This window comes from Leuciscus leuciscus (genome assembly GCF_965113295.1).
Source record: "Leuciscus leuciscus genome assembly, chromosome: 16".
In the NCBI taxonomy this organism is placed as follows: Eukaryota; Metazoa; Chordata; class Actinopteri; order Cypriniformes; family Leuciscidae; genus Leuciscus; species Leuciscus leuciscus.
Window position 1 is genome coordinate 30,812,732 of NC_138740.1, and position 26,135 is coordinate 30,838,866.

The following is a 26,135-nucleotide window of genomic DNA, read 5'->3' on the forward strand; positions in this document are numbered from 1 at the left end:
ACTATATTCTTTCTTCTAAGCAATACACAATTTTTTGTTTTGTCAAAACTGAGTGTCAAAACTGCTATGTAACGAAAATGATAATTGGTAATTCATATTGATGCAACTCAAGTCCATATGACTTGTCCTCAAAACCATATGATAGATTTGTATGAAAAATCGATAGAAATTTAAATAATTTGCTGAGGATGAGTAAATGATGACATGTATCCCTTAAAACTCATCTTTGATAATCAAAAATACATATTTTATTTACTTTTTTTTTCCGCAGTGAAAATAATTTCTTCATGCATTAATATAGCTTGAATGTAACCCTTGTTTCATTTAGTATACACAGAACCATGAATATGCAAATTAGCCCCGCCTCCACTCACTCACACCAGCACGGACTTCGTGATCCACTCGCTCATCTGTAGTAAATGCTACACAATGACAAGTAGAAAATTGGTTTAATTCAGCCATATATGTTTGAACCAGAAACGGATTCAGAAGAAGAAGAGGAAGAGTGAATTATACAGGCTTGTCTACAAGTCGATGTATCAGAATGGTTATGTGTTTTAAAGGAACACGCCGACTTTTTGGGACGTTAGCTTATTCACCGTATCCCCCAGAGTTAGATAAGTCCATACGTACCCTTTCCATCGCCGTGCGAGCCATAACTCTGTTTAACGCACCCACCGCTAGCCTAGCTTAGCACAAAGACTGGAGGTAAACGGCTCCAGCTAGCATACTGCTCCCAATAAGTGACAAAATAACGCCAACATTTTCCTCTTTACATTGATTTGTATAGTCACAGCGTGTACAAATAACAAGGTCACATGAGACACAGCCAATTTCTAACCGTATACATACTGGGAACTATATTCTCAGAAGGCGAAGCACTGCTACTTCTGCGGAGTGATTCACTCCAACTCTGAGCGAACTCTCTGCTCCTCACCACGGGGCTTCTCAGGTGTTCATAGTTCCCAGTATTTATACGGTTAGAAGATGGCTGTGTCTCATGTGACCTTGTTATTTGTACACGCTGTGACTATAAAAATCACAAAATGTAAATAGGAAAATGTTGGTGTTATTTTGTCACTTATTGGGAGCAGTATGCTAGCTGGAGCCGTTTACCTCCAGTCTTTGTGCTAAGCTAGGCTCGCGGTGGGTGCGTCAGACGGAGTTACGGCACGCACGGAGATGAAAAGGGTACGTATGGACTTATCTAACTCTGGGGGATACGGTGAATAAGCTAAAGTCCCCAAAAGTCGGCGAGTTCCTTTAAGTATCGCTCTTTACAATGTCAGACACAAAACGGTAATTTATTAGATTAGCCTTTAATAATGTGTTGCTAATGTTACAAAAACCATGTTCCCGTTCTCCATCAGAGTCAGACAGCTCCCTTCTAAAAATCTGCATCCTTACAAACGCTTTGAACATCATAGAACGTCAGTGGAGAAACACATGTAGCCTACAGTAGTTCATCACCACAAGCCCCGCCCTAAACATTGACGGGATTGCTTATGTTTGTGACAGCGGGAAACAAGCTGTTTCATCCCATGTTTTTGAGTCTGTCTTTGGAACACTGCAGTTTTAAGGATAAAATACTCTGCAATGGTGTTGACTGATGAATTACAGGGGGTCTTTAGAACTTTTTGAAACACTGAGAATCATCTTTTATCAATTAAATACATTAAAGACCATATTAAATCACTATAATCAAAGCACAAAACATCTCACGCCCCAAACCCAACACTGAAGAACTCTATGTGGAGAAGAAGTGGAAAAGAAGTCACTGACAGCCACAGTGGAGTTTCGTGACAGCCTGGTGAAATTAAACACAGCCTAGAGTAATTAACTTGACATTAAGTTCATCACAGTGTTCAGCCCCTCTGCCAGCTGCTCAAGACTTCAGCTCAGAACTGTCCTACCAACTTGTTTGTGCTCTCATTATTTTTCTTTCAGAAATGACAAGAGTCTTTGTGCCTGAGATTGCTCATTGCATACTAGGATTAATCATAGACTGTAATACAATATGGACGTAGAGTCCGTGACATCACCCTTAGGTTTCTGAAGATCATTTTTGAAGCCCAAAGTGGGTGGAGCCGGACAAAATTAGCTAGACCTAAACCACTTTCTGTACCAGGCTGTAAATATATATTTTTTTCTGCTGTAAAGTTGGGCTTTTTAACATGGGGGTTCTCTCATGGGATTGACTCTCTTTTGGAGCCTGTCTCTAGTGGCCAGTCGATAAATTGCAGTTTAAGTCACTTTCGTGTTGGATTCAAGAGAGAGACCGGACGGTTCCCGCTTGGTATTAATACATAGCGTGTAATCTACAGTTCAAAAGCAGTTGTGCTGCTTAATATTTTTGTGTAGCCTAAACCGTGATGCATTTTTTATTTTATTTTTCAGCATTCTTTGAAAGTTCAAAAGAACAGCATTTCTTTAATATAGACATCTTTTAAATGTCTTACTGACCGCAGACTTTTGGGTAGTACATGCATGAAAGAATAGTATGCAACAATATAGTAAATGTTCAAAAATGGTAGTATGCCATTCCAAACACTCACTTTGATGACACACAGTGCCACTTTTCCACTTGATTTCCTGAATAATCAATATCCCAACGGCTCTGTGACAGATGGCATGTACAATAGCGAGGACTAAAGCTACCGTCAGCGAAACACAAAAATGTGCAAATAACATATTGCTTTCTTCCAATATTTGGGCCCAAAAGTCCCCATAGAGTCTGACAGCATCTTTTTGATTCTTGAGAAATTGCCTTTGTATTGCATAATGGACTATATAATTCAAAACAATGTGTGATATGCTGCATTTTTTCATAATGTTGTTGAGAATGTTGTTTGTTTTTCTAGATGCATGTACATTTACTTTCTTGGCGCACACCTTTTTACCCAAAATGCAATATTGGAGAGAGTCCTGTCAGGCATTGAATCTCATTTTCTGTTAGCGTACACAGTCAGGAAATCGGCGTGTGTGTGTGATATGATAAATTATTAGCGACCAAACCTTTAGCAGCATCAGCACGATGCCAGATGCTCATAGCTCTATTACTCTGAGGAAAGCAGCACTGCGTCATCTAAATATTCAGCATGTAGCTTTCCAACATGGACTGTGAATGATTTGATGGATTAGTTTAATAACGCCACAGACCCAGCTAGCTAAACTATGCCATGAAAACGTTGTAACTTAACCAACATACTTAATATTCTGATAAATGTTTGGTTTGTTATAGAAAAGAAAAACATATTATATACTGTGAAATATTGTCACAATTTAAAATAACTGTTTTCTATTTTTATACATTTTCTAATGTAATTTATTACTGTTATGAAAAAGCTGAATTTTCAGCGTCATTACTCACATGATCCTTCAGAAATCATTCTAATATGCTGATTTGCTGCTCAGTTATTGTGAACAAAAACAGTTTTCATCATTGATAAAAATAAGAAATGTTTCTTAAGCATCAGATCAGCATATTTAAATTAAAATTCAGCCTTGTCATCACATGAATACTGTAAATTACATTTTTAAATATATCAAAAATAGAAACAGTTATTTTAAATAGTAATAATATTTTACAATATTACAGTTTGTTTTTGTGTGTGTGTGTGCGTGTGTGTGTGTGTGTGCGTGTGTGTGTGTGTGTGTGTGCGTGTGTGTGTGTGTGTGTGTGTGTGTGTGTGTGTGTGTGTGTGTGTGTGTATTTTTTATCAAATAAATGAAGCCTTGGCGAACAGAAGAGACTTTCTAAAACATGAAAAAATCGTAATTATTACAAACTTTCGAAATTTTGCAAACGCTATCAAAACCTGGTACTACATTTGTCAATAATAGAAAAGTAATTAGGCTATATTCTGAATTCAAATGGTCACACACACACAAAAAATCAAGTTATCAATAATCAAGTGTCTTTTTACTTCAATCAATCAATCAATCAATCAATCAACATTTATTTGTTAAGCACATTTAAAAACAAAACAAGTTGGCCAAAGTGCTGTACATGTCTAAAAATGACTCAATAAACACTCAACAAACATTACTCAACAAAACAATGGCTCAATATACAACACTGATCACTGTCCCAAAACCTTCAAAATGTCATGTTTAATTCTATGTGTTACTTGTCGATTCTTTGTAATTATTTGTGAAATTTACCAGCAATTTCTTAGCGAAAGATCTTGCATTCCCAATTGAAATGATATATGAATCATCCCAATCTACTTACAGTGATTGTATGTAAAACTGGCTGTCGTGGTAATTTGCCAGATTTTTGCGCAGATTTGCTATTCAAATCAGTCAACTGAAACTTAGTTTGTAAGTAAAAACAAAACGGCAAACTAACCTCTAAGATTTTAACATTTTGAAAACATTGTACAGCAATGTAACCCAACCACAACCAGTTTCATCAGGGTCTGTGGAAGACATGTGACTTTGCACAATCCTTTTAAACTGTCCTTCTTTTGCCTCTCTCTCTCTCTCTCTCTCTCTCTCTCTCTCTCTCTCTCTCTCTCTCTCTCTCTCTCTCTCTCTCTCTCTCTCTCTCTCTCTCTCTCTCTCTCTCTCTCTCTCTCTCTCTCTCTCTCTCTCTCTCTCTGGAGAATGATGTGGCGTTTGTTAGGCTAATGCCGCTGCCATGCTACATCATGTGACTGCTGCTGAGGAGAGGAAGTTAAATTAGATCAGGGTTGTCCATCCAGCAGGCAGGATTACTGCAGCCAGCAAACCATCCAGAACACATCAACAATGCCATTAACAGTCCAGTCCTGCCTCTCTGCCTTCTCCACAACAAACGCACCGCTGCCACTGAAACTCAGATGCAAGGAAAGAGAGGAATGGGGGAGGGAAAAAGCCACACTCATCGAGATTACCCACAGTCCACAGATTAGCCACGACTCAAAAATCATAAGGTTTGGATTTTGGGAAGCACAATAAACGGATGGGTTCTTTTCTGAAACTCGGATCCAAATGAGCTTCTGTCTACTGGGAATGTCTCGGTTACGTATGTAACCCTCGTTCACTGAAGTAGGGAACGGAGACGTCACGTCGGGAACGTGACCGACTGAAAGGGGACTGCAATTCATCACACACCCTGCCAAGAAAACCCCAAATATCGCTCTTAAAACTCAAAGCCTGTTGTTTGAGAATCATTATGACATCCATAAGGACATATTTTCACGATAAAAACACAAAGAGATGCACCATGGGTACTCACCACACTATTCCCTGAGCCCCAGAACCAATGGGCTTTAGATTTTGGTACCGTTTGAGAACCGTGAAGGTGGAATCTCCTACTTCCACGCTGTAGAACTGGTTGTCCACTTTGCTTTTGCTCATGTTGTAATGCTGGGCAATGTAAGAAACATCAACTTGTTTGCCAAACCCCTGCGTGGAGAAAAAGATGGATGTATAAGCAGAGAACATCATATAACATGTGTTTAGACAGTTGATAAGCAGCTCCAAAGCACTTGTAGGCTATTATTATAAGTCATAAAAACCTGTGCAAATGATTCTATGATTCACCTTAATAGTGATATAAAGAGGTACGGATAAAACTGTTTGTATTCTCTTCATCAGCACTGGATATGAAAGCTCATTTAACACTGTAAAACCACAGATGAGTTTGCTTAAATGATTTGCAGACAAATACATAATTGCTATGTGTAGACCTTGATATTTAGGTCAACCCACCACACACTAAGCAACTAAATTAAAATAATTAAATGAAATGAGGTGTCACAAATGAGTGAAGAACAATATTACAACAATTACAATAACAATTTGAGAAGAGGCCAGAGCAAGACTCTATATCTACAAGCCAAAAAAAAAGAAAAAAAAGAATATCAAACATGGAAAGCCAACAAATACTGCTAGTAATTGTCTCATTTTGAGATACAAAGTAACATTTTAAACATATGTGATGAATTAAGTCACTATTTCTCACTATTGTGATTTTATATTTCAAAATGTGGCTTGTCTCATAGTCCTGCAATTTTATATCGCCTAATTGCATCTTAATTTCACCTAATTATGTTGCAATTTTGAGATAAAATATTAAAGTTGCACGGGATATGAAATTATGTATATTCCCAGCTAACAAGGAATGTTCTCAGAAGTTTGTCTGGAAAAGGTTCTCTCAAAGTTATGAACAACGTTCTTCCAGTAACGTTAATACGTTTGTTCAAAGTTATCTGTGTTTTTGATAAAATGTTTTTATACGTTTTTTTCTGGTTGGAAGTTTGTCTAGCTTTTTTTTTAAAGAATATTCAAAAGTAACATTCCCAAAATGTTTACAGAAATTTTCCTTAACAATTGTATAGCCAAGAAAAAAAGGTTTAATTTTTTAATTTTTTTTTTTTACTGGATGTTTTGAATGTTCAGAAAACATTCAGAAGTAAAGTTTTCATAACTTAATAGCAACATTATCAAAACATTCAGAAAACATATTTTTGTATGCTGGGTAAGAGCTGCATAACATCTAAACATTTCAGTTTCGCTACTAGAGAGAGCATCTTATCTGTGCTTGGCTGAAGATCTCAGATATCACACTATATTAAATCAAACTATCAAGGTTATCAAGGGTCTCTCTGTTCTGGAGTTCATGCCAACGACGGCACAAGGGCCAACTGTGTAATCGATTGTACTAACTGTCACATAGTGAATATATTTCGGGTATACCAAGGGAGGAAGCTGTCCACATAATTTCACAAGCAAAAATGGTAATAAGTCTATCTTCATCATGGGAGTAACCCCTCACTGCAGTGCCCCCCTATTAAACTGACTGGGCTAATTTGAAGCTAATGAGCTAAGATTTGCGGTAATTGCTGCCTTTTATTGAAACAAGGGATTGAGCGCATAGAATGGTTTGGTTTTATTATTGTGGTGAAATTAGTTCTGTTCCAAAACCTAATGAGCAGCCTAGATGACATTTAAATGCAAAAAGCATAAAAATTCCTAACAATAATAATTTGTTACATTTATATAGTGCTTTTCTCGGCACTCAAAGCGCTTTACACATGGAAGGTGGAATCTCCTTAACCAGCACCAATGTGCAGCGTCCACCTGGATGATGCGACAGCAGCCATACTGCGCCAGAACGCCCACCACACACCAGCTTACTGGTGGAGAGTGATGAAGCCAATCAGTGTACGGGGATGATTAGGAGGCCATGATGGATGGGGGCCAATGGGTACATTTGGGGATTTGTAATGACCACAGAGAGTCAGAACCTCGGTTTAACATCTCATCCGAAGGACGACTAGCATACAGAAATATTGGGTAAAATAATACATTTTTATAATTTAATGAATATATAAATCAGGCATATGATTTATATATTTATATATTCAATTATTATTAGTATTATTAAAAATATTTTTTAAATGCAATATTTAATAATAATAATAATATATTACATTATAATACAAAATGTTATAATAAAAGTATTCATAGAATTATTATTATTATAAACAATCATTATTATTATAATTATTATTTTACATTTATTTTATTTATTTACATTTATTATTAACAGTAAAATAACAATATTTTAAAATGAAATAACATTTATGGTTGCATTAATTTATTTGCTTTCAAACGTTAAACCTTTGAGCTTTTATTTGGGCGGAAAACTGCACGAACCTTAACGCTCCTCTTTGTTGACAATAAAAGATTTATAATATATAAATATTCCATATATTAGGAAGATGGTTGGCGCACTTTGCATTCTCAAAAGCAAATTATAATTGACTCAAATACACAGCACTTGCAGAGTTGCATTTTCTGTGAATAGAAACTGAAAATGAACACAGTGCTGTGCTTTACTCTGAAACACGTCAGACTATACATTTATATAATTGCATCACAACAATTGCAATCTGATGATCGCACTAAGCCATATCACATTCTCACAATCATGCATTGTCAAATTTTTTACTTGAATTTGGCGCTTTGAACCCTGGCTAACATGCAATAAAGGGTGTCCCGCATATGGTGCCGCGAACTCGCACAGCGCTGTCAGAAGCAATCCGTGCATGACATAAATGTATTAGAAAATACGTTTATTTAGTAGTTGTTTAAGGCTGTTTGGCGATATCAATCATCATACAATAACCAGTCAAACACCAGCACCCCAAACACATTTTTTTTTTTTTTTTTTACACAAATCATACTTGAAAATGTGAAAATCTGTATAAATATGGAAAAATCACATCCCTGATGAAAACATATATAACAATTCTCTAAAAAGCATACATTTGTAGCAAAATATACTATTATACCAAATATTTTTGTGTGCTTTTTTAGTGTATTTTGTTGTCATGCTAGCATCAAAATCTATTTGAATCAGTTGAGAGTCAAGTCTCCCGTGCCCCATATAGGCAGTAGCCAGGTTCTGGAACAGAGCTGATACACTTTTAGGGGTATGAAACACACTTGGTTCGGGAGTCAGTTGCCATTTAGTCAGTTAGCGGACACATTTATTTGAAGTGACCCACAGAACACTTCCTACAGTGACAGTCCCTGTGGAGGACACAGAGGTTAAGTGTCTTGCTCAAGGACACAGTGTTGATTCATGGAGCAATCCCTCTGGGATTTGAACCTACAACCTCTTGGTTAACAGAATCTTTATCCACTAGTCAACTGCCCTCTTGACCTGGGATCTGTATGTCACACTGAAGGTCATTCTGACAGGTGATGAGGATCATTTAAGGCCCAAACGAAAAGGACAAGAACCCCAAGGAACATATGAGGTGGCTTATTGAATGTTTTGCTGTGCTACTGTGATTACTGTAATTCTGGGAATAGATACTGTACTTCATATTTATATCAAGCAGAGGGAAGTTTCATTATGCAACTCCATCATTAACAGGAAATTATACAGTATTCTGATATGTAATCTGATATTGAATCATTGTGTTTCCACTGTGTTATATGAGAAAGTATGTTACAAGCAGTTACAATACAAATTAGGTCAACAAAATATTCGGTTTCTTGACTCAAGTCAGTCAATCTAGAGCCATAAAATTAAGGAAGATATACATCTGTAAATCGAATTTAAAATGATCGTTCACTCAAAAAGTTAAAATTCTGTCACCATTTACTCGCCCTCAACCTATTTGTGTTGATGGGATGCAAAAAAACAACAACTTATTTTTGTGAAAATAGAAGACAGAAAGACATATGGGTTTATAACAACTTGAGTTTGAATAAATGATGGCAGAATTTTCATTTTTTACAACCCATTATATTTCATAGTGAAACAATATTGTGATGAAAAAAAGTCACTTTCCCGGAAAAAAGAAAGTCCTATGGGTTTGCAACAACACAAGGGTGAGTAAATGATTCAGAATTTCTTTTTCCGTTTAAGTGCTTTTAATTTGAATGATATATCTGTATGACTGCATTGATTTTAGAAAACACTTCCATGCATATTTAAAGTGTATTAAGATGCTCTTAATGCATTTTGGGAAACCCGACTCAGAATGGCTTGGAATGCAGCGAGGAACTGATCCCGTGTAAGCTGTACATCTTCCTTAAGGGCCCAGACATGCTGTCACCAGTATTTATTTTAAGCAATGACACATCCACAAGAATGACGGGCAGAATGGAAGTGAATGAATACTCTACCTTTTAATTTACCTGTATGGAACACACACCTGACAAAAGGCAATCTTCACATCCAGGACAGGAGCACTGCAGTTATATAAGAAACGTCTGTTCATAAATACCTGAAACACAGCAATACAACAAGAAGGAAAAGATCAAAACAGGATAAATGGTAGGAATTTTCCCTCTCTAAACTGATATTGAGGTGGTAAGATATTTGCTTTGTTCCATAACGCTCATTTCATCTCCAAATGTGCTCAATTCTCAAGATGTTTTTTTTTTTTGTGTGTGTGCAAATATAGATATGTGCTAAAAGAGAGAGAGTTGTGACGATAAACAACACTTTTTTATTTTTCTCACATCTACCATCTTGATTCTGTCTCAAAGCCCCTGCCCTGTGGATATAACGTCTCTCGGCACACTGAGGATCTATGCATTAGTGCGTATGTGTCTGAGGATACAGGCTTTCCAAGAATAGTCAGTGTCATCCAGGAGTCAAAGACAGTATGATAACTTGGTTTGATTATTTCTTCCGCCTGCTCTGCTCTGTTTCCTGTTACATTTTTTTTTTTTTCTCCCCCAAGGGACGAGAAGGAGCTTTTGGTAAGCGTTGTGCACCCTGCCTTTCAAAGATACCAAAGCCCTGTGGATAAACGTTAAATATTCATTAGTGTTTTCCAGACTTCATCTCAGTAACAAAGGGATCAATCCATATAGATAGACGTCATTTTAACGTTATGAGATACTGTTTTGGCTTTGGCTATTATTCTTCGTTTTTATTTCTGGTTATTATTAGATTTAACTTGGTGTGTTAAACATGTTAAAAAATATATTTAATATTGATATAAATATATCAATATCAATATTTATATATCATTACCAATAATAAATAAAAATCTGTATCACAGATTATAATATCGGCCATCAACAAATCCTTTTAAGCTATTTTAAAGGCAGGGTAGGCGATTTGTTCCAGAATTTTTTGGGGGGGAATTGTATTTATGTATGTTTATGTATTATTCAATACATAAAAATCACAATACTGCTGTTTTTACTGTATTTGTGAGGAAATAAAAGCATCATCAACCCCAATGTAGGCTAAAATCAAGTCTTACATTCTTTTTTGTAAATATTGTACCTTTAAAATAATAAAATATAAGGCATAATATCTAAAATACCATAAATGGTTGTGCCTTCGACACATATTATTTCTAGATGCTGGTTAGGATGTGTCAGTGATGTTCATGCTGGTTTTGAGTGGCAGCTTACAGCTGTGTGTGTAAATGGCATGAGGACTGCCCACAGCCCACGAGTGTTTGTCAGATGACTGACATTAGCAGCACTGCTTTCATTTCCTTTTCACAGCGGCTGCCAAACCTCCACTGACGCTCTGAGACAAAGAGCATGATGGGATATGCTGCAGCTCCATGATGATAACCTTAATATCATTGATTAAAATGAGTCAATAAGATGGAAAGAGGGAGACATCTTCGAGAGAGAGACCTTAAATAACTCCTTGTTCAGTAATTTGCAGGTGCTGCTCCTTAATTACTATTTTCCTTCATTATTTGCTGTCTGGAGTTGGTCCAATAACAGTGCATATGTGTAAACTCCTGATCAATACAGAAAGCTTCATAAACACAAGCATTAAACGAGTGATTATTTTGCTGCTGTACTGCAAATAATGATTCATCTTACACAGATTTAATTATGACAGAATTTTTTCCCCCACTTTTAATCAAAGCAACATGCTTTTTTCAATACCTCCTTAAAGTAAAAACATTTCATATAATGATGTAGCACTTACTTACGAATCATGAATCTCACAATTATCGAATCATATCCTCATTAGTTTAGTATCTGATCCTTTCAGAGTTGGACAGTAACGAAGTACATTTACTTGAGTACTGTACTTAAGTACACTTTTTAAATATCTGCACTTTACTTGAGTATTATTTTTTTTCAGGAAACTTGTTACTTTAACTTCACTACATTTGAAAGACATATACCGTACTTTGTACTCCACTACATTTCTGTCAAGGTCTTTGAGTAGAAAGTAGTTATGTTATGCATGATTTTTTTTCGTCTCTAAAACATGATTGTATTTTTGCGGGTGACAGACAGCCTCTTGTAGGGTCACGTGTCATGAAGTTCGGCGATTAACGATTTCTTTCTACTAGTAATCTGTGAGAGACAGTTTCGTTGTCACAACTAACGGTTTGAAAGTTTTGTTTTCATGGCAAATAAGTATTTCTGTACTATTGCTGTTGGGCAGATATACAGTTATGGTTGTGTAGCTGGGGTTTTTTCTGATCAGTCTTTACAGACTACTTGATTCAAATGTGCATGAATGGATACACTTTTGTGGGGGTGTTAGGAGTGTTAAATAAATAAAAAATGAAGTTGTTTAATTTCTCTAGTTTTTGTAACATTCTAAAAGCTCTTAATTCCACAGATAAACTGGTCAGTGTATTCACTAGGTTGCTTCAGAGGCATAAGGTACAGTAACAATGCTAAAATTATAAAACAATGCATTGACATTTACTTTTGACTTTTGATACTCTTTTAAAAACAAGTACTTCTGTACTTTTACTTAAGTAAAACTCGGTCCTTTACAACTTTTACTTGTAATGGAGTAATATTTGACCAGTAGTGTCTGTACTTTCACTCAAGTAAGGAAGTTGTGTACTTTTGTCCACCTCTGGTTCCTTTATACTGAAAGCGATTCATTCAAACATTCCGACAGTCTGTTACCATGGCGGCAAACAAATACTTTTTTAGACAACAAATTAACTTTTTCAAAACTGACTTATAGAAGAGACTGTAGACGGTTCGCACTCTGAAAAACTAGACAAAGTCTTTAACAAAAAGAATCAATTATTTTAATAGAGCAAGAGCAGACGTTTCAGCCATCCAGCTATTCTCAATGCTCAATGCTCTATGAATATGATCTCTAGTTTTTCAGAGTGCGAACCGTCTACAGTCTCTTCTACATCTTATTGGTTTTCACGCACCTGGACATACAACTAGCTTTCATCTGAGCGCAACAATATTTCCTTGTCTTCAAAACTGACTTATAAAAACAGCATTCGGCTCAGGAGAGCATCCTTGAACATATTTCAACAGTCTGAAGGCACACAGATTTGTATCACTCATATGGTAATGCGATACAAACTCCTGAGATATTGAGAAGTTACTGTAAGCAAATTTCAACAGCACCAAACAGAACAGAAAAAATAAATAACATTCTCAAATTCTCCCCCTATCTGCCACTGTTCAGAAAACAAATAACCCTGCTAGCATTTTAAAGAGGACCTACGGTATTATGTTGGTTTTTTTTTTTTTTTTTTTTTTTTAGTGTGTAATGTTGCTGTTTGAGCTTGAAAAGGTTGGCAAAGTCACAAAGCACCAAGTCACTGCAAAGGGAATTATTCTCTATATCAGTAAGCACTGTTTCTGAAACGCCTCGAATATAGTCTTTCGTGTGTTTTTTTCCAGGAATGTACACATCACAATATTCCTCATTTAAATAATTCCCAGTGAATTATGAGTGAATATGGACACTGAGTGCGCCGGAAGGGCTGCCCCTTTTGCATAGTTTGTGCTTGCTGTTTAATAATCATTTGATACTTAGCAAACTGGCAGCTCCAGTAGTAAGATGAAAAGATTTAAATCTCAAACTCTGTCATGGAAACTATGTATAAACCTTAATTAAACAATTTAATAATCAATTAAACAGGAATATATACCTGTATGACATTACGCTGCAGCCACATTGGACCAGTGGTTTGGAAAATGGATGGATGATTCAGCTGCGGACGGCATCTTCTGGCGAGACGCGGGAATTTGTTCGGCGCGACCCTCACACGGTTGTACACTTGTTGCAGTGCATTGTGGGATTGAATGAGTGCACTTGATAACGTCCACTATGGTTTCGGACACCACTACAAATGGCTGTCCCCTAAAATAGTGCCCTATTTAAGGGTAAAGGGGGCGATTTCGGACACAGCCATAGCATTATCGACAGCTTGGACAGAGAGGTGCTGCAATAATGTAAAATAATGGTCTTTTTTTAGAGCATTAGACCCCCCTTTTTAGACCCCCCCCCCCACCCCCCCCCCCCCCCCCCCAGGTCCTCTTTAATCATGGTACAATAACTATCTAAGCAGGATTAAAGTCACATTTTACTCACTTTACTTCTGTAAACTGACATATTTCTGAGTGAAACAGGATATTCAGTGAGAAAAGATATAGGATGGCGCTTATTTTATCCATCGGAAATCGCCTGAATTGTAAAAAGTGAATGCTACAATCCAATATGGATGAGGAAAATTGTTGGAAAAAAAGAAATAGATACAAAACAAGTGAGAAAAAAAGGTCAATCTATGCTTCTCAACACCTTCGACTGAAAGTTTGTGTTTACTGCAGCACCAGCTATGAATGCTAAAATAAAATCACACCAAATCAACACTTTCACCAAAGGAACAAAAACAGAGAACAACGAGGATGTGTTTGTGATTTTTAATGAACAAAATATGAAGCGGTTGCTAGGGTATTCTGGGTTGTTGTTTTAGGGCATTACAAACGTGTTGATTACTAGCCCATGTCAAAAAAGCTCTTGCATATACAGTTCCCTATATATGTCCCTCTTTTTTCAATAATAACAGTGATGCTAGACTTAGCAAACGCCACTAATGAATGGACTGTGTTTTATAGGAGAAAACAGACTTTTCTTACAGAAATAATAGAACAGCAAACATTAGGAGTTTGGTGTGGCATCAAATCAAGACTACTGGTTATAAAGTCTCCATAGCAACATACAGTATTTCACACGATCCTCTTAATTTAGACATTATCGATTGCTTAGATAAGCTGAGATACATGTATACACACTCTAGAGCAGCTCTTCAAGAAATATTTGACAGCATGGTTGAGCTGCACAGAAATATTAGGCTATCTATAAAGAGGAGGATATGGCAAGGTCAGGCCTGATGAATGAGACCGAGAACCGATGAAGAACCGTGATAAGTAAGTGATGAATTACTGAGTGCAAATATGACATTAACAGACAACAGGGCGCAAGCACAGAGCAGGAACTCTGCCTCCCCAAGGGTCCAAAAAGGCCACAGTACGGTAATAAAACTGATGCCTGCAGATTAGAAACAGAGCTAGACGGATGCACAAAAAGTCTTCCTATTGTGGATCAAGCATCCAACCTCAAAATACAGAATAGAACGGGTGAGTTTAATAATACTGGATTGTGAGTAAGCCCTCTCATGGTATTGACAGAGCTATTGATTTGGTTAGGGTGCACAAGATATTTAATAAAGTCGATCTTCAAGCCTGTCAACAGAGTGATGTGAAAGCACATACACTGAGTTTGTGCTCAGTAAGATATTCATTATTTTATTCAGCAAGGATGCACATTGATCCAAAGTGACAGTAAAGATTTTATGTTACAAAAGATTTCTATTTCAAATAAACGCTGTTCTTTTGAACTTTCTATTCATCAAAGAATTTATCATGGTTTCCACATACATATAATGATAAGAAATTAATAATAAAAACTGTTTCTTGAGCAGCAAATCAGAATATTAGAATGATTTCTGAAGGATCATGTGACACTGAAGACTGGAGTAAAGATGCTGAAAATTCAGCTTTCCATCACAAGAATCAATTCTTTTTGTAAAATATAATAAAATGGAATTGTAATAATATTATTATTAATGTTTTACTTTATTTTTGATCAAATTAATGCATCATTGGTGAGCATAATAAAATACTTCTAAAACATTAAAATAAAACTTACCAAACCCACATTTTTGAATGGTAATATTAAACCATGTATTTTAATAAAAATTAAACCTCAAAATCTCATTAGATTTTATTTTAGTTGATGGACACAAACTAAAAGGTAAATTTATCCATAACAAAAAAAAGAGTCAGCTTCACATTATGTAGCATTTGAGTAAAAAACATGTCTCAAAACAGTACTATATTATACATACGACTAATATGATACAGCCGAATCTCTACCAGTTGACACATTTCTTCCGCTGAATTGTATATACATCATACCGCCACCCCTAGTGGCTGTGCGTGCTGCTATTATGCCGAAATCTGTTGTTCACACAGGTGGTGCACACCAGAGGCTAATTTTGTAAAGTGTTTGGACAGCGTGTGAAACCTTTAGTACACAGCGGCCATATTGAGATGAACAGACAGGTGATTTCAGAGCTACAATGAATCATCACCCCTGAGACCCGACAGATGGAAAGTATACATCACCGAAACTTCTTCCCTCTTAACTCCCCTCTTCAACAGCTTCTTGAACGCAGAACATTGATTAATTAGTCTATTGTGTCTGGAGAATTCAGGTCAATTAACACTGACGATCTATCAGAGGGATCTATGCTAAAGTGATGTTGTTAATGTGGAGCAGAGCGCTAATTCTAGGATGTCCACAGTTATGCTGTGCTAAATCCATCGATTAGCTTTGCAGATGCTAAACAATGCTATGCAATGCTAGGTGTACAATTAGCAACAAAGAGGATAACCCTACTGAAAAAAACAAACAAAAAAACTGCTATATCCAGTCTAAGCTGTTTGGTTCTTGCGCTAGTGTGGCAGTTACAAACCTCGAGGGGGCGATAGAGTTAACTTCAAATGTCAAACTGCTTGCGTTGTTTTTCAGGTAAACATGCTGACAGTTTACCTAATTTTAACAAGAATCTCTTCAAACTGTTGCACTGCTATGGCAGTGCTGGACCTAAAAGAGAAAACGGGCCATAAAACACGGTTTATGCTATGCTAACAAAATAGAGCTTGCGTAGCTAGCGAGAAACATCTGCATCCACATACATCAGAACAAACCGGTATGTTGTTAAACAACACTACAAACGCACTGTAGTTCTATCCCTCGCAGCCTCATTTTCCCTGTCAAAAAATAAATATGGCGCCACCCTGACTCAGGTCTAAATGTTGCATTGGCAAGTCATTGAAATAAAATAACTTGAAGCTGAAGTACTAAAATTACCAAAAATTGCTAAAAACTCAACTAAAATTTTAATTAAAAATAAAAATATTAAAATAAAAGCTAATTCAAAAAATGAATAAATAGGGCTACTATAATTAATACTAAAATAACACCATGGCAACTAAGCTTTGAACAGCATGACAGGCATTGTGAGACCCTGACAACCAGATGTGCTAATTACCATCATTCACCTCAACTGTGCTTGATTTGTTACAGCCACCGTCAAATCGCTAGTGTTCTGAGGTATATTATTAATGAGTAGCGTTAGATTCTGTTAAGATATGCGCATAACCTTCTTAAATATGCAAAGAGAGGTGAGAAAGACAGGACGTAAAATAATGCATGAAACTGAAGCTGAATATGATAATAATGAGGGGGGAAACAGACACTCAACCTCTCCTCTTTAATGCCAGATACTTCATGTCTGGTTTATGTCTGGGATTTTAACATTATTCAATCACTCTTTCTGTCAATCATCAGAGGTTTGGCAGGAATATGTTGTCAGGGAAAAGCTAAATTCTCCTGAAATTATATAGATAATTAAGAGAAAAGAGGAAATATTGCTATCATAGGGAGGGGTGTGGGATAAAACAAGAGAGCAGATGGAGAGAGATTTTTTTGGCAAGGAGATTGGCAAGGAAATTATGGATGACCTTTAATTATAGAGATTTCTGTTTTAATGATATTTATTTATTTACTTTTCGATTCATTTTAAAGGTAAATTGCGACCTCCGAAATGTAAAATCTCCAAAACAAGAATTGAAGTTAAAATATAACCATAATTCTGTTTAAATTAATAACTCCAGCTCCATCTGTATATGAAACTAGATTTTACATTCACTAAACAAAAAGTGAGTGATGCTTTCCTGTGCAAAGCCTACCTTTTCCTGCCTTAAACTCACACAAGATAGATCATATATAAAATGAATAAATTACTTTTTAAAATATGTATTTATATTATAGTATGTAGTATTACTCTTTTGAATGAACCTTTCTTAACTTTTAGCTAACAATAACAACACTGCATACAATCGTATAATTTCCTGTTATTATTGCAAATTAGAAACCTAGCAATTTTCAAATAAAGAAAAAACATCAATGTCAAATGTTTAAATTTTACACTGTATCTTTTTATATAAAATGTGGGCAGGTTAAGTAAAAACCGAATGACTGGCCTGACCTGTATCTGACCTGCCTCTGATCATACATCCAGCTTTAAAAACACAACAGGAAATGATCTCAGACGCACAGGGGTCAAAAGGTCCCTCTATGACATTTGTGTTTTGCTCACCAAAGGACAATCTCCAGACATATAATCTCAAGAATTTACCATGACAACCAAAACCAGAGTGATGAATAAAATCCCCACGGGTGTATGAAAAATACACGCAATCAAATTGCAGACTTGCAGTGCCTCAAAATCCAATTTTAACCCTTGACAAGACCATGAGAATGAGCACAAATCTGAAAACAGTTCAGGGTCCTGTAACATAAAAACAACCGAACAGCAGGGTGGTTTCTGTTCTACATCACGTGTTTATGTGTTTTGTATGTGATTTTGAGAGGCTGTCAATGGCAGTGTGGCTGATTTACTCGGGGGAAGTAGCAGGTCATAAAACATTTCTGCTCACCGGGAGCCAATCTGGGCCCTGTCGGCGGGGCTGGGGGCCATCTTGACACCGCTGGCAGGTATCTTGTGTGTGGGCGGCAGATACCGTACAACATCAGCTTGAAAAAGGAGACAGATGTCCTTGCTGCTGCCTGTTTATGTTTCAGAGCATGCATATAATGATATAGGGCGGCCATGTTGTTACACATACACAACGAAATCCTGTCTAATGGATTCTAATGTATTACCATTTGTTTATGTGTACGCAACTTTGGCTACCACAACATTAATCTGAACATCTAAATTCTGTCATTTTTGCAGAACTGTGATATGAAGAGTGAGCAAAGGAACATATTTTAGCAACTGTGTGAAAGTGAATTGGCACATACATCTGTAACAGGCACAAAACCGGTGAATATCTATCCGTACAATATGCGTCACATGACTAAACATGCTTCATCGTTTTCAAATACCGTACACAGGTACACAGAATTTTTCAAATTCACAGTACACACCATAACGCAAAAACGCCGTTTTTAAATGTATCCACTTTGGAGAGCGTTTTCAAAAAGCTTTATTTTCTTTCATTAAAAGGCCGTCTCAGTGTGGACGGAAGGCCAAAACGGAGAGAAAAAGATGCGTTTTCAAGCGAAAACGTACAAGGCCTTTAAAGCAGCACTCAGTAGCTTCGGGATTTCTTCGCTGTATTCTCGCTTTTTGCTCGCAGGTTTCTCTCTAGAGCTCCCCCCACAGCTTCGGAATAGATATTTGACAACACTGTTGTAAAAACTCGTTGGTGATTCTCAGACACCAGAGGCTATAGATCAACGACATCAAAGCAGATGGGACATTCTTTAAAACGTCTTCTTCATTCGGGTTCGGACAGCGTGAGGGAGCGCAATAATGACAGCATTTTAGCAGATTTCTTTTGGCCGTAAAGCAATTGTTTACATCGCGAGACCTGATATCACGCAAGACTTACTGACGCAGCGGCCGGCGGCCCGCCGGCTCAAAGTTGCAAGTGTGTATTTTCCGCTCACGGGCACCAGGGGGGTGCGAAACGACCACCATTCAACCCGAAATAAGTAATATAACCATTCCAATGACTCCGAAGCTGTTCAGTTAAGGTAAAAAAAGTTACTTAGTTCACCTTTAATAATCGCTCATAGCATGCGGTTACATGGCTAGGCTTTTTGAGGCAAACTATTTTTCTTTTCCAAGTTAAAGATTTTCACCTGCCGGACTGTAAGGGTAAGTTTCCCTGACAACGCTGTACTAAAAAACTTGAAAACAACGTTGCCAAAATGATCCCCGTTCACACTGATCCACAAAAACGATTAAAAATGCTGTCTATGTATTCCAGGCCAGAAGTTGGTTTTAAGTTTTTAGTGTTAGGTAAACGCCCCCTTAAACAGAAGACGGTCAATCCCATTGACATACATTGAAGGATGGATCATGTCCAATATCCGTGAAGACTTGAGGGTGGGCTGGAAAGTATCCACCTAGCAATCACCCAGAACACCCTAGCAATAGCAAAAGGTCAACTTTGTTGTTAACTAAGTCTATTAAAACTATAATTTTATTTAAATGAAACAAAACTGAAATAATATAAAATATAAATATAGACCTTAGACAGGTTAGACGCCATATTACATTTAACACGAATAAAACCAAGGCTGTGAGGGATAGACTTACAATCTTTACAACTACATGCAATGTATAAAGGTCCTAGATCACGTAATTTTCATAACTCACAACTTTCATAACTATTATATGTTTGTTTTTGTTTTTTCTGGAAAGACGTTTCATCATCTGAACAATCGGTATGTTGTTAGTATGATCTATTGAACACTATATGTACTTGCATATGTACTCCTCACAGCCTCGGTTTCATCCGTGTCAAAAAACAAATATGGCACTTTCCTGACTATTATATGAAAAACTTAAAAACATAAATGAACTTCAACAAATATTAGAAATCTTGACTTGGCAGCTAACTGCCAACTATAACTGAAATAAAAGCTAATTTAAAAAAAAATATTTACTTAAACTGAATTAATTGTCTAGGTAGCATTAATGATGACAAATGCGGGAGGAAAGGCCAGAAAAGAGCAAATCTGAAAATGCATCAAACTGGGAAATTAAGAAAATCCCTGCAGGCAAAATCTCAGTCAGCATTCTCCATAAGCAGCAGTTCATGTAGTATATCATCCTCTACAAGAGACCAAAGCTTTGGTATCAGAAGAGCATTTCAGACAAAACTGTCTGAAATCATAGACAGATGAAGTATGGCACTTATTCTAGTTCACCAGAGCAGTGCTGTGGGCCACAAAGGGAGAAATAAATTTCCGTAATATGACAAATTTATTGTGAAACAGAACATTAGTGGGAAATAACGTAGGACAGGACATAATAAAATATGATGTTGTTGGCTATTATTATTTTCCCTGCCTATACTGCCTCAATTACATCAGTAGAAAAGAAAATTCATTTCTAAGGGAGAGAAAAGTATTAAATTTTTATATGAAACATTATGAAAACATATTTTTTAGAATAAGGCAAATAACTGATAAATCATGCACAGTGAGACCAGGGACATGTATTAATAAGTAAATAAGGTACATTTTCATTTTCACATTGTCTATAAAGGATAACTTTCATAAATTATGCCTTAAAATGTAATTGAAAAAAGTTTTTATTTGACTCTTGCGCTTGTTCAGAGGTAAAAGTCGAGCTGGGAGCGAATCAAACCTGTCGACTGTTGAGTGCTGACAGTTTCATTTAACACCTCAGCTTTTCTGACTTAGTGGGACGTATTTTCAACCTACATCTGGATTATTCAGCAGTTCCGCAGTCAAACTTTACACACTCCACACAAACACACACACACAGCATACATTTTTCCTACATTTATTTTTTCCACAAACATGCTGACAAAGTTAAAAACAGACATTTCTGGCTGCCAACAGGAAAGTAAAAAAAAAAAAAATTATTTAAATTATTGCTCCTTGACAGCATTAATCGATGGAAAGCAAATGGACACTTTAATTCTCAGGAAATACCCCCAACATTCTCACAGTTTTACAAGACATCTCAACAATGTCTCAAACTGTGCTCGCATTCGCCAAGATCCCACAATCAAAAGACATATTCTCAAAATAAACTCAAAGACAGCTTGTTTCCGCCACAGAATAAACCATTTCAAAAGATAATTACGACTTTTTACCTCACAATTTTGAGTTTAAAGTAGAATTGCGTGATAAAAACACGCAATTGCGAGTTTATATCTCCACGATTCTGACTATATAACACGCAATTGCGACTTTATATCATGCAATTCTGACTTTATAACTCGCAATTGCAACTTTATATGAGATAAAAAGTCAGAATTGTGAGATAAAAAGTGAAACCCTAAAGGATCCCTAAAGGACAGAATCCTTTCAGCTGATCATAGAAGACACCATAAAACGCAAGGCACTTCAAATCCCTCAAACCTTCATTGGAGTCTGAGCTCTCGATGGGAAGAGCTGTAATGTGCTTTGTTTACTGTTAATTCAATGGCAGACATCACTCACTAATTACAGAGCACTTGGATATTTTGCAGTTGGCTGCACAAATGCATTGCTGGAGTCCAGGCACATAATTGACTAGAGCAGTAAATCAGCGCAAAGGGTTGTGAGACGCCAGAATGTGACTCTCTCTCTTTCCATTTTGTCTTCCTGGTCTTAAATTGCCTTGCTCTCTCGGTTTGGGCCTTTATCTTTTTGTCAGTACTTGCATGTGTATGTGTGTGTGTGTGAGAGACATCAGACTAATCCCACTCTAGTTCACTTTTAACTCTGCAGGGTCCTGGATGGCTTAATGATATGAATAATTCACATCTCCCCTCACTCACAGTCTGTTCGTTCCTCAACTGAATATACTATTGCATTCTTCTTCCTCTCATACTGCATTGTTTACTACAGTCTTCAGTGTCACATGATCCTTTAGAAATCATTATTATATGTTGATTTGGTGCTCAAGAAACATTTCTTATTGTTAACAGTTGTGCTGCATACTATTTTGGTGGAAAGTGGAAAGAGAGAAACATTTTTTTTTTCAATCCCAGAATGCACTGCAATGATTCAGTCAGCATTGAGCTAAAAAATTAATTGCGACTGCGAGAAATAAAATAACAAGCTGCATCCCAAATCGCATACTGTACTTCTCTACTATATAGTAGGCGAAAAACAGAATGTGGCAAGAGTAAAATGTCCGAATTCACAGTCCTCATAAAAGAGTAGGCAAAAAGATTCATTCAGGAATACAACAAGTGATCATCTTTATGAATGAGTCATTGAATCATTTACTCAACCAATTCGTTCAGATCATTCACTCTCAGTACTACTTTATATTTAGTTCTGAAAACTATTTAGAAAATTATAAATTAAATTAAAATGGCAATTTAGCCAATATTTTAGCCAATATTTGAGTGTGTTATGTATTCATAGTCATAATATCGCATTTCTAGTGCCACTTGTGCGGTTCACATAAGGAGCACTGTTTGTATAGTTATTTAGTTGCTCCCTATGTACAGTATAGTGTTCCAAATCAGTCACTTATAAGTTATTTCATTTAGGATGCAGATACCTATGGAGACTGTAGGCAGCAAGGCAGAGCTTTTGGAACAATAAAATGGCTAATATAAACCAAGGATATTTATTAACCTTGATGGTCTGTGCAAAATGTTTTTTAAAACATTGTTCTAAAGGATCTGTTGTTGGGAACGCTTTATTTTTCTCCCTTTCAAGTAGAAACAACATCTGACTGCTGCCCTTGCTGTAAATACACCACCAGCTGGATAACATCAATATTGTATAGCAGTTTCTAAATATGGATCCAAAACCATGCCTACCAGCAACAATGACTGATGAAAATGAGAGGTAAAATCCAAAAGTATTTCTCCATCCCAACACTCCCATTAGATTAGGCCTGCATCTCGTGCTGTGCAAAATCCCTGCAAAACATAATCTACAGCCTCGATCTGGATTAGAGCTAGGATATTTTTGAGCTGGGGTTTCAACATTATTCCGACAACGTGTCATTGTGTGTGTGGCTGATCATTAGACCGCCGATGTGATAATGGATTATAATAATGGATTTAATGAAGCACATTTCTTTAAAAAGAACAGCAGCTTGTGATTGTGTGTTATGTAATTTCTCTCCATTTTGGCGCTCGGGTAATGCAGATTGATAAGGGAATAATGTGATCATTCTGTCAGGTTCAAATCCTTAAGCTATTCTGACCTGCAATAAATTACAAACCCTTTTAGATTAATGTCCCATGGATGAAAATAAAGCACAATGGCTACCTCTAATATCCCAGGACATCTTTATCTCGGAAGGAGAAATAAATAAATATATATTTATATATTAAGTAAATGGGACAAAAAGACAAAAGAGCTTTTAATGTTATTGAATTAAGTGTGTGTCCATAGCTAGTGGACGGCTGGATTCATCTTTATGCCACAGAGAAGAACGGAGCAAGCTCAGTTGCTCACTGGGTCAGGAACAGGAAATTCCCTCTCTCATCCTGTGGGTCATTTTCAATCACTTCAGAGCAATGCAATGGAAGTTAACAGCACAAAAGAAAAGCAAGACTGCTTTCATGTACTTTTTTATAATATCAGTCAGGGTTTGTGCACATCACAATGTGTTTTATATAAGATAAAAGATCCAGTGACTCGATTATTTATAAAGCACTTGGAGAGACAAAGTAGCTTTTCAGTTCTTTGCCTGTGCCTTGTTGACTTCTGCCTTCATGAAGCTACCTTTAGAAACAGCATGCTAGCTAAAATGTGACCTCAAGTGACTGATTTTGACGACTCTCTATAGGCAACGACTCAAAATGAATTCGAGACAAAAAAATAAAACATAAAAAATGTTAGAGAAAAGACTCATATTTGATTCCAATCAAATATGTCATTTTCGTTTTTATGTATATACGATTATATTATTTATTAATATTTTAAATGAGATTTCATGTTTATATTAATATTTACATTAATGTATTAATATTTTGAATCAGTATCAGTTTTTTAATAAAACATTTTACTTTAGTTTTAGTCATTTTAATACTATATCTTAAACTTATTTCTTTCAGTTAGTTCAAATCAACATTTCTAATTGTAAGTTTTATTTATTTATATTTTACTATTTATATTTTATTTCAGGTTTGTTTCAATTACTGAAAACGATTTTTTTTTTTTTTTTTTTTAATTAACAATACTGATTCCAATAGGCGGATCTTTTGTGACGTCATTGTTTATGTTTGTCGCGTTGCATCATGGGAATCGTGTGGCAGGAAACACCGCTAGATACCTGTAATTTGATTGTTTTGCACGTTTGGAGGAGGATTTAGAGAAGAACGCAATACTGCGTTCACTCTTGCTGTGTGGTCGAGTACGGCTCGTTGGGGGCCTGATAAAAAGTTTTTTCGAATTCCCTCCGAAAAGGATCGCGAAAAACGAAAGAAATGGTTGCGTGCAATTAGGCGATTGAACCTGGACGCTCCGAAGAAAGCCTGGATTCCTGCAGCTAACGTTACTGATCGAGTTTGTGAGGCTCATTTTGTTCATGGTAGGCCTAAGTCTTAGTGACTATGTATTTATAGAAGATTGAATAAAAAAAATAATAAAACTGAGTCAAATCAACCGAGTCATATGTTTTCGCGTTCTGATTCAGGTGTCCCAAACCGCGATCCACAGCACCCAGACTATGTTCCTCACATCAAAATGGGCTATTCTGGATCGCAAAACTTAAAAGCAAAAGAAAAAGCTGTTCTAACCTCTGCTTTTAGCACGATCACTGCTTTCTGTTTGGCAGAAAAGATCGGCCCAACTTTTTGAAAAAACAAAATAATCATTGGCCTCCAGACTTTTGAAAGCCTTTAATCTTTCATGAGTGAAGGGTCCAGGGGTTTCTATTAAATAAGAATAAATGTCTCCCCAGCAGATTGGTGGCCAAGACACGGGCAAGTCGGACCAACGTTTTTTGTCATCCCAGATCTCATATGGGCATTGAATAACTTCGATTTTGTCACCAATACAAATTTTGAGCTTCTCTCCAAACCTCCTCCGGTCTTCAGATGTTAAAGTGCTTATATATTGTGGATTTCGCCCGCTAACTCTCTTGAAAGTGCTCGTCGCGTCTTTACTGCCCGCAATACTGTTTGTTTTGTTGCCACACAACCACTCGCGCATGCGTACAAAGATGTCAACAAAGATCCTCCTATAGAGTTTGATGCTACAATAATATGTTAAATGACATGATATTCTAATAAACATGAAAATATTTTGTAGTTCATTTTAATTCGTTTTGTATATTTTATTGATATTTTCAGAACTGATGAATGATCTTGATTCATTTCTTTCTACTCCGCCTTTTTTCCCCACTGAGCTTAATTGTTGCAGGGAATTCTGGGCTCGCCTTCTTACATGATGATGGCATTTGGCCATCTTAGGAGGCAGCATAATATATTGGATTAACTTATACCATTCACTTATTGCCTATGACGCCTTAAAATGTACTCTAGGGAGCTCACTAAGAGCTAATATGTTAGAAACCACAAAACTCTCTTTCTTCGAGTGACACATCAACCTTTTTGACAGATCCATACCTTTCCTCATTGGGTGGGAGGAGTAAATAACAAACAACGCCTCCAAACACTCAGTCATGATGTTTCTCCTATTCTCAGCATTCATCACCCAAACTCTCTGCAGTGACTCAATGATTTTTCTTAGCAACTGCCGAAACACTCAAGATGTCAATAGCGATGTTCTCCACCACTATGACTACGATTCTTATTATCTTGTCAGACGTGCTGTACCACCTTCATCC

General features: G+C 36.6%; 1 protein-coding gene across 9 annotated transcripts in view; it reads right to left on the reverse strand.

The window, feature by feature from the left end:
* The window catches only part of mapk10 (mitogen-activated protein kinase 10), a 65,188-nt gene that overhangs the window by 28,843 nt on the left and 10,210 nt on the right, over window positions 1–26,135 (reverse strand). For 7 of the 9 annotated variants that reach the window (XM_082140608.1, XM_082140611.1, XM_082140609.1 and 4 more), the window contains 2 exons: window positions 9,663–9,734; window positions 5,222–5,391 (listed from right to left, as the gene is read on the reverse strand). In XM_082140608.1, coding sequence (XP_081996734.1) covers window positions 5,222–5,391; window positions 9,663–9,734 — 242 coding nt within the window. Of the gene's footprint in view, window positions 1–5,221; window positions 5,392–9,633; window positions 9,735–26,135 lie in introns of all 9 variants that reach the window. The other 2 variants (XM_082140613.1, XM_082140612.1) reach the window with 2 other exon arrangements.